Source organism: Eremomyces bilateralis (genome assembly GCF_010015585.1).
Source record: "Eremomyces bilateralis CBS 781.70 unplaced genomic scaffold P152scaffold_37, whole genome shotgun sequence".
NCBI lineage: Eukaryota > Fungi > Ascomycota > Dothideomycetes > Eremomycetales > Eremomycetaceae > Eremomyces > Eremomyces bilateralis.
The window spans coordinates 16,053-29,587 of NW_022985103.1; the positions used below are offsets into that span (position 1 = coordinate 16,053).

The 13,535-nt window shown below is 53.2% G+C and overlaps 6 protein-coding genes across 6 annotated transcripts; 3 read left to right on the plus strand and 3 right to left on the minus strand.

Annotated features, from left to right (window-relative positions):
* Positions 1-891: 891 nt before the first annotated feature.
* P152DRAFT_462608 (mitochondrial processing peptidase beta subunit) lies at positions 892-2,747 on the minus strand (the record flags this gene model as incomplete). Its single annotated transcript, XM_033680385.1, has 5 exons — positions 892-1,506; positions 1,563-2,239; positions 2,292-2,369; positions 2,423-2,548; positions 2,598-2,747. 5 exons carry the CDS (start codon positions 2,745-2,747, stop codon positions 1,116-1,118), a joined length of 1,422 nt encoding a protein of 473 aa, XP_033529964.1. The 3' UTR covers positions 892-1,115.
* A 346-nt stretch (positions 2,748-3,093) lies between these two features.
* Positions 3,094-4,490, plus strand: P152DRAFT_517588 (succinate dehydrogenase membrane anchor subunit). Its single transcript, XM_033683018.1, has 5 exons — positions 3,094-3,618; positions 3,671-3,688; positions 3,745-3,811; positions 3,865-3,984; positions 4,071-4,490. Exons 1-5 carry the CDS (start codon positions 3,366-3,368, stop codon positions 4,234-4,236), a joined length of 624 nt encoding a protein of 207 aa, XP_033529965.1. The 5' UTR covers positions 3,094-3,365; the 3' UTR covers positions 4,237-4,490.
* A 364-nt stretch (positions 4,491-4,854) lies between these two features.
* Positions 4,855-5,866, minus strand: P152DRAFT_405636 (putative 14-3-3 family protein ArtA; the record flags this gene model as incomplete). Its single annotated transcript, XM_033676824.1, has 5 exons — positions 4,855-4,971; positions 5,022-5,092; positions 5,146-5,387; positions 5,443-5,749; positions 5,803-5,866. The coding sequence occupies 5 exons, from the start codon at positions 5,864-5,866 to the stop codon at positions 4,855-4,857; spliced, it is 801 nt and encodes a 266-aa protein (XP_033529966.1).
* Positions 5,867-7,171: 1,305 nt separating this feature from the next.
* P152DRAFT_424993 (uncharacterized protein) lies at positions 7,172-7,650 on the plus strand (the record flags this gene model as incomplete). Its single annotated transcript, XM_033677228.1, has 4 exons — positions 7,172-7,308; positions 7,364-7,429; positions 7,488-7,553; positions 7,611-7,650. The coding sequence occupies 4 exons, from the start codon at positions 7,175-7,177 to the stop codon at positions 7,648-7,650; spliced, it is 306 nt and encodes a 101-aa protein (XP_033529967.1).
* Positions 7,651-7,655: 5 nt separating this feature from the next.
* Positions 7,656-10,615, minus strand: P152DRAFT_462611 (uncharacterized protein). The gene is made up of 4 exons (XM_033680386.1): positions 10,026-10,615; positions 8,358-9,978; positions 8,184-8,307; positions 7,656-8,130 (listed from the first exon to the last, which is right to left on the minus strand). The coding sequence occupies exons 1-4, from the start codon at positions 10,198-10,200 to the stop codon at positions 7,933-7,935; spliced, it is 2,118 nt and encodes a 705-aa protein (XP_033529968.1). The 5' UTR covers positions 10,201-10,615; the 3' UTR covers positions 7,656-7,932.
* Positions 10,616-11,110: 495 nt separating this feature from the next.
* Positions 11,111-12,772, plus strand: P152DRAFT_469026 (uncharacterized protein; the record flags this gene model as incomplete). Its single annotated transcript, XM_033680862.1, has 4 exons — positions 11,111-11,174; positions 11,227-11,655; positions 11,708-11,991; positions 12,074-12,772. The coding sequence occupies 4 exons, from the start codon at positions 11,111-11,113 to the stop codon at positions 12,770-12,772; spliced, it is 1,476 nt and encodes a 491-aa protein (XP_033529969.1).
* Positions 12,773-13,535: the final 763 nt, after the last annotated feature.

The following is a 13,535-nucleotide window of genomic DNA, read 5'->3' on the forward strand; positions in this document are numbered from 1 at the left end:
AACGCCTACGAGAGGACGCCACTTGCCAAGCGGAATGGACGGGTGTGGAATGGACGGGCCCTTATCCGCCTCTCCTATCCCCCGCCCTTTCACCACCGGACGCTCAGATCGTTGCTAAAATGAATTCATCTCCCATGGAGTGCAATCGATGGTGGTTCTTCTCCTAATACCAAGTTTAACTCCAGGAAGCTCATGACGCAAGACTCCCAGAAGGCTCAGGAGGCCGCGATCCCGAAACCACTTTCATTACGGTCGAGCCAACAAGATACCTCGAGTCCAGACGGGAAATCATTCCGCCAAGAGGTCGGAAATGGCCTGCTGCTGGCTGAGCCATTCAAGTTTCGATAACCAGTCGTCCTCTCCGCCCAGTCGGGCAGCCATGAGGTATCACAGTGGTGATCAGGACGATGCCCGAGAGCTTAATGGCAGCTCCATGGCCACAGGGCGGAAATGAGTTTGGAAAGAGTCTGAGACAATGGGCGCAGTGAGATGTAGCACTCATGAAGGGGCAGGGAGATGAGACTTTGGCGTGGAGTTTCAGTGTGAACAGTGAGGAAGCTGGGAATATAAAAACCCGACTCACGGATCGGTTCTTACGACACAGTTGCCAACCAGACTGTGCCAGATCTTCTTGGTTAGAAATTGCGATCTTTCCTAAAGCCATTTCGACATGCCATCCCCTCCAACCCCTCCGCCGTCTCCGCCGCTGTTCGTGTATGTGTGTAACAAGTATTGCTGCTACTGTGGACATGGACCATGGCCTATTTCGTGGTATGACCACTGCCAAATTTGCCAGCATGAGTTATGTGACGGTTGCAGAGAAGTGGATGAAGAGGTTGCCCGATAAGAGCCGTCCCTTATTTGTTACTGGTTGGAAGAAGACGAGAATACATGGTCAATCTGCACAGAACGCACGACACGGATCTACCTCGCCCCTTCTACAGTTCCCAGGTTGCCAACGGAGGGAGCCCAATCAAAGCAGGTAGTTTCTATTTGTCAACTGGGTAAGTGTACAAAGGGAGATTTTATACAATGTTCGGAATTGCTTATGCCACGACAGCACATACAACCCGTTACCGCTTCCAACGATCTCGACTTTCGTCACAATACCGTATCTAGGACATCAGGCGGGTCATGTCCGCCCTGATACGAGAGTAATCCAACAATCCTTCGATCTTCCCCACGGCAGAGATGGCGATGTCCTGGTCCCACAACTTCCGTTTGGCAAAATTCATCACGTCCTTCTCAGTGATCTGGCCAACGACACGTTCAACCTCTTCCGGAGACAGGCGACGGCCGGTGGTGACGATCTGGCGGCCAATGTCTTCGGCAACGGCGGTGGTGCCATCGAGCGACAGGAGGATGGATGCCTTCAGTTGGGCCTTGGCGCGTTCCACCTCGGAGACTGAGACATTGAACGACAATCTCGACCACTCCCGGAGAGTGAAATGGACAAGATCATCAATGCGTTCCGTGGCCTCAGTGACCATATAAATGCCCCACAATCTGTTTTATGTATCATTAGTCCATTACTCATACTTGGAATTATGATTCACACTTACCCAGTGTCACTGTAGCTTGTTGAAAAGCTCATGAAGCTATTCGCGAGGTTGTGCTTGTGGACGAAAGTGCTCAGCTTGCTGCCCAAGTATGGTGAATTGCCCATGGCTCGGTCCCAGTTGCCGACAATCGCTTGCGTGACCAACGCCGTGAAGTAGTCCGGGTCGTTCCAGCTCACGCCCTCGACGGCAATGGCGATGTTAGCGGTGGGCAAACCATCGTCTCGCATCCGCACATCGGAACCGACAAAGTCGGGCTTCTCCTTATACTTCTTGGCGCTCAGCGTCGAGCTCGGGAGCTTGGCGAAATATTGTTCCGCAAGCTCGACCAACTGCGCGTGGGGCACGCCACCGGCACCAACGAGAACCATACGGTCAGCGGTGTAGTTCTGACCGATATAGTCGACCAGATCTTGGCGCTTGATGCTTTCGATGTTGGCCCGAGGTCCTAGGATCGTACGACCGAGAGGTTGTCCTTGGAAGGCAGTGGCATGGAGATGATCAAAGACCACTTCCTCCAGTTGCTTGTCGACCTCTTCTTGCTCGCGCAAGATCACATCACGCTCCCGTTCGATGGCCTGTGACTCGAGCCGGGAGTGTTGAAGGATATCGGAAAGGATGTCCACGCATTTGGGGACGTCGGAATTGAAGCTCTTGGAGTAGTAGACGGTATTTTCTCTCTGCATGGTGGTTAAGACGAATTCACTGTTGGGAGGTCATCGGAAGACATACTGAAGTATACGCGTTCAAATGTCCGCCCATATTCTCGATTTCCATCTCCAATTGCTGCTGGGTTCGCTTCTCCGTACCCTGGAATGGATAAATTAGTCGAGATCTCGAACATGTTCCCATTGAGATGTTACCTTGAAGGCCAGATGCTCCAGGAAGTGCGCGGTGCCATTGTTCTTGTCGGTCTCGGCGCGGCTGCCGGCATCGATCCAAACACCAACTGTCGAGGTCTGAGCCCATGGCGAGTGTTCGGTAGCGATCTACCAGGAGTCAGCATTAGAGGAAGAGATGTTTAGCGGGTAGACGAACCGTGAAGCCGTTGCTCAAGGTGGTGCTCTCCGTTTTTGCCCCGTGGCTCACGGGAGTCGCGAGACCTCTCTTGACGGGCCGGATGGCATTGATGGCAGCGCGGCTCCGTAAGCTCTGATTGAGCGTGAGGGCTAGCCGCCTGGAAGCCATTGCTGGAGTAATGAATGGATGTCCAGCGGGATGTGATGGGGTCGGATGGGTTGGAGATTCAGTGAATGAAGTATTCCATGAAGATTGAGCTCGACTTCGGATTCAAGATTGGTCGGTGCACAGGAAAATACGCGCTAGGATTGAAATGGAAAATAACATGACTAAGCACAGGGCTCTCCAATTTCGGGTATATCAAAACGATCATATAGGTAATAGAACACACCGACGCAACGCCACCCTTTTCGAAGACAAGATCATAGTGGCTGGGAGAATGGTTCTGGATTAACCTCCGCCTTGGATTACAGATAGTTTTGTATTGTACAATTGTTTCATCCGGATGAGAATATGAAGCATCAAGTCTGAACTCAGAATCAAGCCAGACTGTAACGTACTCAGCTCACCAATTCGACTGCTCCAATTGGTCCATTCACCTCGCCTCGTAGCAACTAAGCACCTCCACAGCGCCGGTCATTCCCGAGGCCCAGCGCCATATCACGGGAATCTTCGATCAACGCCGAGCAACGCCAACGGCACAGAAAGCTGCCAATTAATCCTGAGACCCTCCCATCACCGATCCCCCATCGTCCAGAATCTTTCCAACCCCATTTACCATCGACAATGGCGGCCATCATGCGACCTCAGATGCTTCGGCAGACGTGCGCCGCCGCGGCCGGCACGCGATTCATCTCGTCCGCCGCGCTGGCCTCGTCCCGGGCGGCGTGGCAGACCCCGCTGGTTCAGCAATGCAAGCCGCAGTCCATCGTTGCGAAGACCGCTCGATCGGCCTTCGTGAGGGAGCGGCTGCCCACCGTGTCGAAGGTTGCGGCGTTCCATACGTCGAGGAAGAATCAATTGCTTCCCCCGCCGGCTCGTAAGTCTTCGATGATGCTGCTGTCCGTCCATAATACTGACACTGGTCGCAGAACGGATAACTGGTGGTGGTACGTATCACCGAGTTGGATGATTAGCTAGGATGAGTTGCTAAGAAGGATGACAGTCAATGATCCGGCACCGGTGCTGCCAGCGGACCCGGTACACGGGAACTATCATTGGGACTTTGAGCGGTGGGTGCATGGAATCCATGATGGATGCAGCCGACGTATCTAACGCATACCAGAATCATCGCCGTGTCTCTCATCCCCTTGACCATCGCGCCGTTCGCAAGCGGCTCCTTGAACCCCCTCCTGGACGCCACCTTTTGCGGCCTCATCGTCATCCATTCCCACTTTGGCTTCGAGTAAGTGGTCCCCAAACCCCCCGATCCCCAAATTTCGCCGGTTCCCTCCCTGGATATGGGACCCGCTGACATGATCGCCCACGTAGGTCGTGCATCACCGATTACTTCCCGAAATGGCGCGTGCCCAACACCCAACGGGCCTTGAAGTGGGTGCTGAACGGTTTCACGCTGCTGGTTGCCTACGGCCTGTATGAGTTCGAGACAAACGATGTGGGCGTCACCGAGGCTGTGACGAGGGTCTGGAAAGCGTGAGCGATGGATTTTGAGGCGGGCGAGGGCACGTTTGATCCGGCGGCATGGACGCATGGCATTTCAATGGCGGTGTATCATATAGTTTGCTTAGAACTTCCGCAGGTCAAAATCTGATGGGTTATTTCGATTGGAACTGCACATAACATAGACTTAGAAGTGATGGACCTTCCATTGTATGGCTTCCTTCTCGAATATGCACTAGGGAGCGTGAGGATTCTCCCAACACATGCGCGTCACACAATGCATCTGGAGTGGGTAATGTAATTCTGTTCGTTGTTCTAAGGAAGCTAGGTAATTGAGGGTTACCAGCGACCGTTGGACCCGCTTTCACAAGAAGCCAGCATAAAGAAAAGAGTTGACAAGCATAGCAAACGTTTCTTCCTTTCCCACCTTAGGCCATCAACACCGTGGGACCTATGACGATCCACGTTTCTACTTCACACTCAGCAATGTAGACCGCCCCGTGTAGCACTATACGTTAAAGGAAACCGAGCCCCAGATCATGCCAGGTATCGTTGATTTTGTCTGGGCGGATAGCAAATCGATCCCAACCCATTTCAACCTGTGTCGAGTCTGTTTTGCCTCAGGGGATCGATGCATGGTGGGGGGGGAAGAGATCTACTCCGGCTTGGGCTCCTCCGTCGTAGCAGGGACGGGAGCAGCTTCGGTAGGAGCCTCCTTGGTCTCAGCTGCTGGCTCAGCTGCTGGCTCGGCATCGGACGAAGTCCAGAGAGTCTGGAAAGGATTAGTTGCTATCAATATATAATCGGCGAAGGAACGCGTACCAAGTTGTCCCTCAGCAATTGCATGATGAGAGTGGAGTCTTTGTAGCTCTCTTCACTCAAGGTATCGAGCTCTGCGAGACAGAGTTAGTCGGCTGTATGAAAAGTAAAGATGAAAGAATCCTACCAGCAATGGCATCGTCGAAAGCCTGCTTCGCAAGCTGGCAAGCCTGATCAGGGCTGTTGAGGATCTCGTAGTAGAAGACGGAGAAGTTGAGGGCGAGGCCAAGGCGGATCGGATGAGTAGGAGCCAGGTCAGTGGTCGCGACCTCAGTGGCAGCCTTGTACGCCTCCAACGAAGCGTCGGCAGAATCCTTGCGCTTCCCGCCAATGGCGAACTCAGCAAGGTAGCGGTGGTAGTCTCCCTTCCTGTTGTAACAATTAGCATTGACCAAATGGCAGGACGAGCGGGATCCGAACGCACATCTTGTGGTAGAAGACCTTGGATTCTCCGCTCTGGGCCGAAGGAATGAGGTGCTTCTCCAGGACCTCGAGGATATCCTCGCAGATCTTGGCAAGCTCCGCCTCGATCTTCTGGCGGTACTCCTTGATCAAGGCAACGTGGCTCTCGTCGCCCTTGGACTCTTCCTTCTGCTCGATGGAAGTGACGATCCTCCAAGATGCACGTCGGGCGCCGATGACGTTCTTGTATGCGACGCTGAGGAGGTTTCGCTCTTCGACGGATAGCTCTTGGTTCGAGGAGGCCACGATCTTCATGTTCTCCACCATTTCTAACGCATCGGTCAGTAGCGATTCGATGTGGTGGCGGCGCGTGGGATCTTACCCTCATATCGCTCAGCCTGCTCCGCGAGCTTGGCGAGGTAGACGGAATCTTCGTACTGACCCATGGTTCTGGACGCAGTTAGTAAATGTGGGGGGAAGGTTAACGCGTGGCAGATCGATGGATGCATGATGCCAAAATCAACGATATCGGGTCGAAGCTGGTGGCAGGTGTGGGCAAAAGGAGAACGATTCGAGGCTGGGGTCCGATGCGGCTCCAAAGGCGGCTCCCCTAAGCAAAGACGCCTGCTAACATGAAGGTGCCGCTCGAAGAGATGCCATCCTCATGCTATCGGGATCGTATTCGGGGATGTAGGGGCCGGGGCGGCGCTCGCGCATTAAGGGGCAGTGCGGACACGATAATGGCGATGTGAGCCGTCGTCGACGGCACCCACCATTCCCAGCATCCAAACCAACCGCATTCGACGGTCGCGAGTGTGGCGACCACGTTGGCGGATGGTGATGGGCGGTGCGGCGTGCTAGGAAAGGTGTTGCAAGATGATGTTGGGAATGACGAAATAAGCGCAGCTCCTCACCTTGAGATTGGACGGATACCTGGGAGGGATGGAAAAGTCGGTGGTGCGATGGGATTGATGAGAGGACGGTGGAAAGTCGATGGAAGGGGAAGTTCACAATGGGGAGGGGATCGGGATGGTAGAAAGTCGAAGTCGGAAGTAGTTGGCGAGAAATGGAGAAATGGAGAAATTGGGTGTTTGTTTTGTGCTGGGGATGGATTGACTGGGGCAGGAAGGCGATGAAGGCGAGAGACGCTGAGACACACCACAACTCACAACCAAGAGAGCGAGTTGGACGTGAGAACTGAGGTGAGACCTGGGAAACAACACTACATGTAAGTTACGGATAATTATGTTAGAAGGATGATGGGTTAATGCCACTTTACGGATTAGTAATTGGCTTTATACAGCATTAGATCCGAAATCTATAATAACTTAGGTATTGTATTTATCTATTTGGATTAAGTGACCGGTATGTACAGTACAGTATTGAATATCTGTCATCTGCCACTAGTATCAAGGTAAGTCCGACTGGGCTATGTGAGGAGTGGATCGGATAGTCAACTGAGGCATCAAGGCATTAAGGCATCAAGGCTGACGTAGGGTGCACCTGACCCCGAGTGAGTCGCCTGATATCATGGCATCTCCCTTTGGACTTTTGTCAACGTCGCTCTCGTGACAAGTCACATGACCTCGAGCTCTGACCCAAACAAACTCAATCACCATCTTGCTCCTCCCTCCATCGACTGACGCACTTGACAACCATTAAACCCGCTTCCTCTCAGCCCACCTCGACACCTTTTCCATCCCATCGCTTTCCCATCGAGTCACTCTTGACCATCCATTCGCACCCCATCGAACATGTCCAGGACCGCAATTGCTCGGGCTCTCCGCCCTGTGCCTTCTTCCCTCCGCCTCTTCTCCGTATCTTCCCGCACAATGGGCGCCGGTGATGCCGGATCGGGTTTCTCGCGGCCAGGAGGCATGCGTTCGGGGTATGTTACCACCGATACCGAACTGGTGTATAGATCGCTGATCCGTGCCATGCAGTGATAGCTTCACCCGTCGCGAGAAGGCGGTCGAGGATCAGTACATCCAGCAGGAGGAAAGGGCTAAGTCAGTCCAACCACCATCTTTCAAGCTGTCGCAGGATCACTGACGAGCACCCGGTTAGACTGCAGCAGATCAAGGAGAAGCTGGAGCAGCACCAGCAGCATCTGAATTCATTGAAGCAGACCATGTAAGCGGAAACCGCCTTGCCTTCGCCATTCGATCACGGCTGATATACCATCCACAGTGACGAGATGTCCAAGGAACAAGGTGGCGAGCAGCACTAAGGGACATAAACTATGGCACGAATCTCGGACATTTGATGCTTGTATTATTTTTTGGAATCCTGTTGCGTATCTGCCATCGCCTCTCGACTCGGTCTGAAGCTCTTGGCCTGAGCAACCTTCTCAACAATGTCATCGACTCGAATGCCAATGATCAAATCCTGTTATAAATCTCCCCAGTGCGCCATTATCCTAAGTCCATGGTGCCCTGTTGTACACTATAGTCCAATGATTACGTCGTGGCATGTTCGGAACTGGCAGACATGGTATCATCCTGAATCGCCCTCAACGCCTGACACGGAACGATCGGTAGAAATCGGCGGCCGGATCACTCCCCATCGATTGAGACCCGTTCCATGACGCATTCGCGCGAACGCTATCCTTTTGCGCTGCCTCGACCTTCTCCTTCAGACCTGCCGTAGCAGTGTCCACCTGCTGCAATTGCTGAAGGTGGCTGTTGAGCACCTTGACGACATGTGAGAGCTGCACATCGTGGTTAGTAGGCAATTCACTGTGAAACGAATCTTCAAACTTACCGGATCATCGGGGTTGTTCGTTTTGCTAAGAGATGACGACACGTTGTTAATCTCGTCAATGACATCCGTGACATCGCGGTTCAGCCCATTGACTCGCTCCGTCAGCCTCTCCGCAAGTTTGTACCTGGAATCCATTAGCATCTAAAGTCAAGGGGATGGACACGAGCAACTCACGTTCTCTCCCGCTCCTGGTCGACCCCTTGTAATCCAACGCCATCCGGGCCCATGACACCACCCTTCACCAACAGCTCGTCGATCTCCCGTTCATATCGGTCGAGAAAGTGCTGGAGCTCATCCTGCTGGCTCTCCACCGTCGATAGCTGCTTATCGATTTCGGCCGCATCCCTCTCAGCATGGAAGGTCTTGCTGTACAGCTTGGAGATCTTGTCGGAATTCTCCACGAGCAGCTGGTCCCATCCCGCGACTTGCTGGGCGGATCGTGTGAACTCTTTTTGGTATTTGGTCAGGTCCGTCGCCCACTTGGTAATGATCTCATCCATCGACTTATTCTTCAACCGGGAGGTCGGGTCGGGAGTCGGACCGGTCGATTGGTGGAGTTGCGCAGGACTAGGTCCCATTCCTGGCGGAGCCATCGCCGCCGTGGTCGCCTTCGCCGCTGGAGCAGCGGCTTGGGTTGATGCTGGAGCAGCGGTAGAAGAGGCGGGGGTGGTTGTCCCCGTTGTCCCCAATGCGGACGACGTAGCGGCTCCGGGAAGTCCCGATTTCTGGAAGAGCCCCGTGCCAAGGGTGGGAGCAGTAGTGGCGGGTTGGGCGGCAGAAGTCGTTGTGGATGCAGGAGCTGCAGTGTTCGCTGCGGTGGAGGTCGGAGGCCCCGACGTGGGAGCGTCGGCTTTAGTGGGGAAAGACTTGAATAGACCTCCGGTTGCAGGCTGTTGTGCAGGCTGCTGTGAGGATAGTGGCGCGGTTGAAGCTGGCTGATTAATCTTGGCTCCACCAGCAAAGGGGGAGCTCGAGAACCCATCGCTAGTTCTGCTGAAGAGAGATGACCCTGCAGTTTGAGTGCTCTGGGCCGATGCTTGGGGTTGCGAGGCAGTATTCTGACCGAACAGGCTAACTGCAGAACCCTGCTGAGGGCCGCTTGGAGCAGCAGTCGCGGGGAATGGTGTGGAGGTCGAAGGGGTAGATGCCGAAGAAGGCTGCTGTCCCGCTATCCCGCCTTGCGGTTTACCGACTCCGCCAAAACCAGCCATCGCAGTTGGGCCAGTTGAAGTGGCTCCCTGATTTGCTGCGACGCCCCCGAAGAGTGACGCAGGCTTTTGCGCGTTTCCGAACGCGGAACTCGTCGTTTGCGATCCGCTAGTTGGGAATGATGGCCCTGATGTCGCGGGAGGAGGGCCAGCTGGAGTGGTGGATGTCATGAATGAGAGCGTCGGTTTACTGGTGGCGGGTGTACTGGTACCAGCTGGTCCCGAAGCTGGCGCAGGAGAGAATAAACTTCCGGATCCCGCTGGCTTGCCAAACATTGAGGATGCTGCTCCGCCTGCATTAGAAGCCGGTGTAGTGTTGGTGAAGTTGTAGGAAGATCCTGGGGTATTCGTCGATCCTGGAGTGGGCTGATTGCCTCCGCCGCCCGAATTCGAGGGCGCATTTCCAGCTGGATTCGGCTTCTGAAACAGACCGGAACTTCCAGCTTGTGGTGTCGTGCTCATGAAAAGCCCAGGCGTCTTGCTCTCCGCCGGCGTAGGTGTGGCTCCCGACACTCCGAACGGTTTGGGACCCTCGTCTTTCTGTGCGGGCGCTCCTCCGAAGGGACTAGATCCGCTGGGTTGGCCTGCTGCAACGAGTTAGCTTGGTCCACCAGTTTGAAGCAGGAACACCTACCAAGACCACCAAAAAGGCCGCCTGATTGGGGTGGCTTTGCGCCGAACGGTGATGAAGATGGTGGGTTTGCAGCACTTCCTCCGAAGAGGGAGGAGCCAGGGGTCGAGGCGGTCGCGCTGAACGGATTCTTCTTCTCACCGCCCTGAGAGGTTCCTCCAAAATTAAAACTAGACATGTTGCGTGGTTGTAAGGCTGGCGAAATGAATGCTTGAGAGTAGGCGAGTTTCCGAAGCTTGATCGGGTCGTTGCACTAAGATTCCGGCGAACTCAGGCTGTGGAAAGGCCTGGTCTTTATCCACCCGCGATAGAACGTGTCAAATTGTAATAAACCAGCAACACGGGATCGATGGATCGCAGGAAAGGATGGTGGTGGAAGAAAATCAGGATGTTCGGAGGTTCATCGTGGTTTGTAGCTTGGATTGAAGGGATTAGAAGTTTCGAGGTGAAAGGGGTCTGAGTTCAACAATGAATGGAAGCAGCGTAAGACGGGAGCCTGTCTTTGCCTTAGACTCTTCCAGACTCTTCAACTGTACAGAACAACACACTGCAGGTAAGCTGGATCAAAAGTCGCGTCGCGTGTGTTACAGTCTTGCAGCAGTTAATACAGATCCCTCTCAATAGATATGGCACGTGATGGCCAGAGTTTGGAGCAATGATTTTGCAAGGAACATCAATTATTAAGATTATTTATCATGAATCCATTCCATATCTGGTAATTTGATACCGATATGTATCCGTAAAATTGTCAAATAATACCAGACATTCATGTCCGACGAATAATTAGTAATACAAATCAGGTGTCACGTGCAACCCCGGACTACAGCCCAGGCTCCTCTGCCATAGGGTGGTGGTTCGATCCCCTACACCCAGACCTCTCAGGCTGTAAGAATCATCTGTCCTCCATACACCCTCCGTACATAATATTCAGTATTTCATGTTATTATTGCACTGCCCCATTCAAGCGCTCACTTTCACCTCGCTCTCACCGGCACACCTTGGCTCCTTCACACGTGCTTTTCGATTCTGCTGTCCCTATGAACCTCTGAACCGCTTAACCTCCCAGCTGCAATCTATTGCGCATGAAAATGGAAGATCTACAGCCTCCTAGGAAAAGCGTAGAGCTGGAGGATGCAGGAGCACATGAGCTTGGTAATATTTAAATCCCCCGCTTGATCTGGACTGTAGCTGACAATGGCCCCAGAATCGTCGGATGAGAACGACCACTTTTCAGATGCAAGCGAAGGCCGAGAACCTATATCGAAGGAGTCCGGATCCGAAGACCACTCGTCTATACCGATTACAAGAGTCGAGAGAGTCGACAGCCAACCCGGATACGGCGAGGTCCCCGGCACCGAGGCATACAAACGTCGGGTGACCGATGCAGTCCCTGATGAAGTCGAAGTCGTACCGGAGGGATTAAGAAGCCGGAGCTCTTCGCGAGTAGGAGGGCGGGAGAGATCCCACACCATCGGCGGGACACCAATTCCTCGTACCGTCGTTGAAAAGGTGGACCCTGATGCCCCGAGCTATGGCGAAGTCCCTGGGACTTCGGCATATCACCTACATCTAGCAGATGCCCAACCCGATGAGATCCACAGAGCGCCTCCACAAGCAACTTCTCCCATCGCAGGTATGTAAGTCTACTTAGTCTCGCAACTTTCAGGAACCATTGACCAATGAAGGGTTGCCAACGCTGTCTCATGATAGATCCGAAATATCCTCTGTTTCCCGAGAGGACGAACACCAAGGATCGTCCATGAGTGCTACTCAGGACGATGGTGGGGGTGGGAGTGGAGTAGACGACGAAGACCACCAAGAGTCTGGTGACGACTTCGACGATTTCGAGAGTGGGGAAGACGAAGATTTTGGGGATTTTGGAGAGGAGATAGGAGAGCAGCTTCCGCAGCCTAGTCTGACCGACCAACCTCAAATCCATGCGTCCGTTGATGCACCTCCCCCGCATTATGTGAGTAGAATATGTCGATTTTTAATAGCATCGACCCGTCAAACCTTACCTCACGACTAAGATGCTGATATTTCCATGCTAGAAACCCTTTGATTTCATGAAGTTTACATCAGCAGAGCAACTGCAAGGTGCATTACAACCCCATATTTTGGAGATTTTCTCCGAATCACCCAACGCGAACCGCAGAGATCCACTGGGCGAGGCCAATCCAATGTTGATGTCGGAGCGGAGTCAGTCCCTGTGGTCTCAGCTTGTAGCACCGCCGCCCCTGCAGCCCCCGAATTGGGTCCGGTCACGAATACGTCGCCTCTTTCTTGTTTCCTTGGGAGTTCCCGTCGACTTGGACGAGATCTTGCCGGCGAGCAAACAAAAGAAACTCATCTTACCATCCATCAACATCCCCGGTGATCGATCACCAAGAGTGTCATCCGACGAGCGAGGCATCGGTGCCATATCTCGCCTGAAGAAAAATAACGATTCCTCCGCATCGGTTACATCAACGGCTTCGAAATCAGAACGCAGGAGACGCGGTCCGCCGCCTCCACCTGCTTTAGATGTCAACCGTGCCAATTTACTTTGTTCCACGACTGATGCGGCCCTTGGCAACTTTACCGATGAGGAGCTTAAAGTTCACGTTCAATCTCTCCAGGTCTTCATTGAGCGCGCCAAAGAGGTGCGGGAATACTGGGAGAAGCGGAAAGAGAGTGCGATCGGAAACAAAGAGGCATTCGAGGGTGTCATTGAGAATTTAGTGAAGCATGCAAAGAAAGTACGGAAATGAGGTAGCTTCATACCGGGCTATGCCTCATTTCAGGACGAGTCCTGGCTTATTGGAGACAACACTTCTCCAAGGCGATCATCTAGTTTCGCAATGCTGGACGCGATGCAGCACTTGTCTTCAAAATCCGTCATGCTTGGTCAGATGTCAAGCATGCACCGACGAAACATTGACGGACAGTTATGAGATTGAGACGGGTGGTCTAATGGATCACATTCGATGCGTGCGTACCTACCGCAAGCCTTGTATTAGATTCGATACGACCAACGTTAGGAAGCGCACGAAACAATTTGCAGCACGAGGCCGAGCTTCTGCTGTGGCCAGCAGCGACTCAGTGTCCTGTCCGGGTCCATTCCAGTAGCCGCAATACATGCATTGGATGTGTATAAACCACTACAGCATGGAGTCATGAACACATGCATACCTTGTATCATGGTTTCAGGTGTGAAATGGATCTGGGGCGAGCGTCTCGACACTCCCAGCGTCTAGCCGGCTACTGGCGATGTGAGCGCATTGGGAAGAAGTACTATCAAATAGTTAGGGAGATATCAGACCTCGTACGCAGTATATAGTTAACATTACTGGATGCCGATATTGTTGTAGGGCAGTTCCGCGTGCCAAATCGATGTGCATGAACGAAGCAGCTGGCCCTTTTGACCACTTGTGCTATCTCCACAAGTATATCATCGACGTATGTACACACCGTACAACCTTCAGATCTAGGGACGAGAGGTTGAAAGAAATCGCCCTCGCACATGGAGCCAGC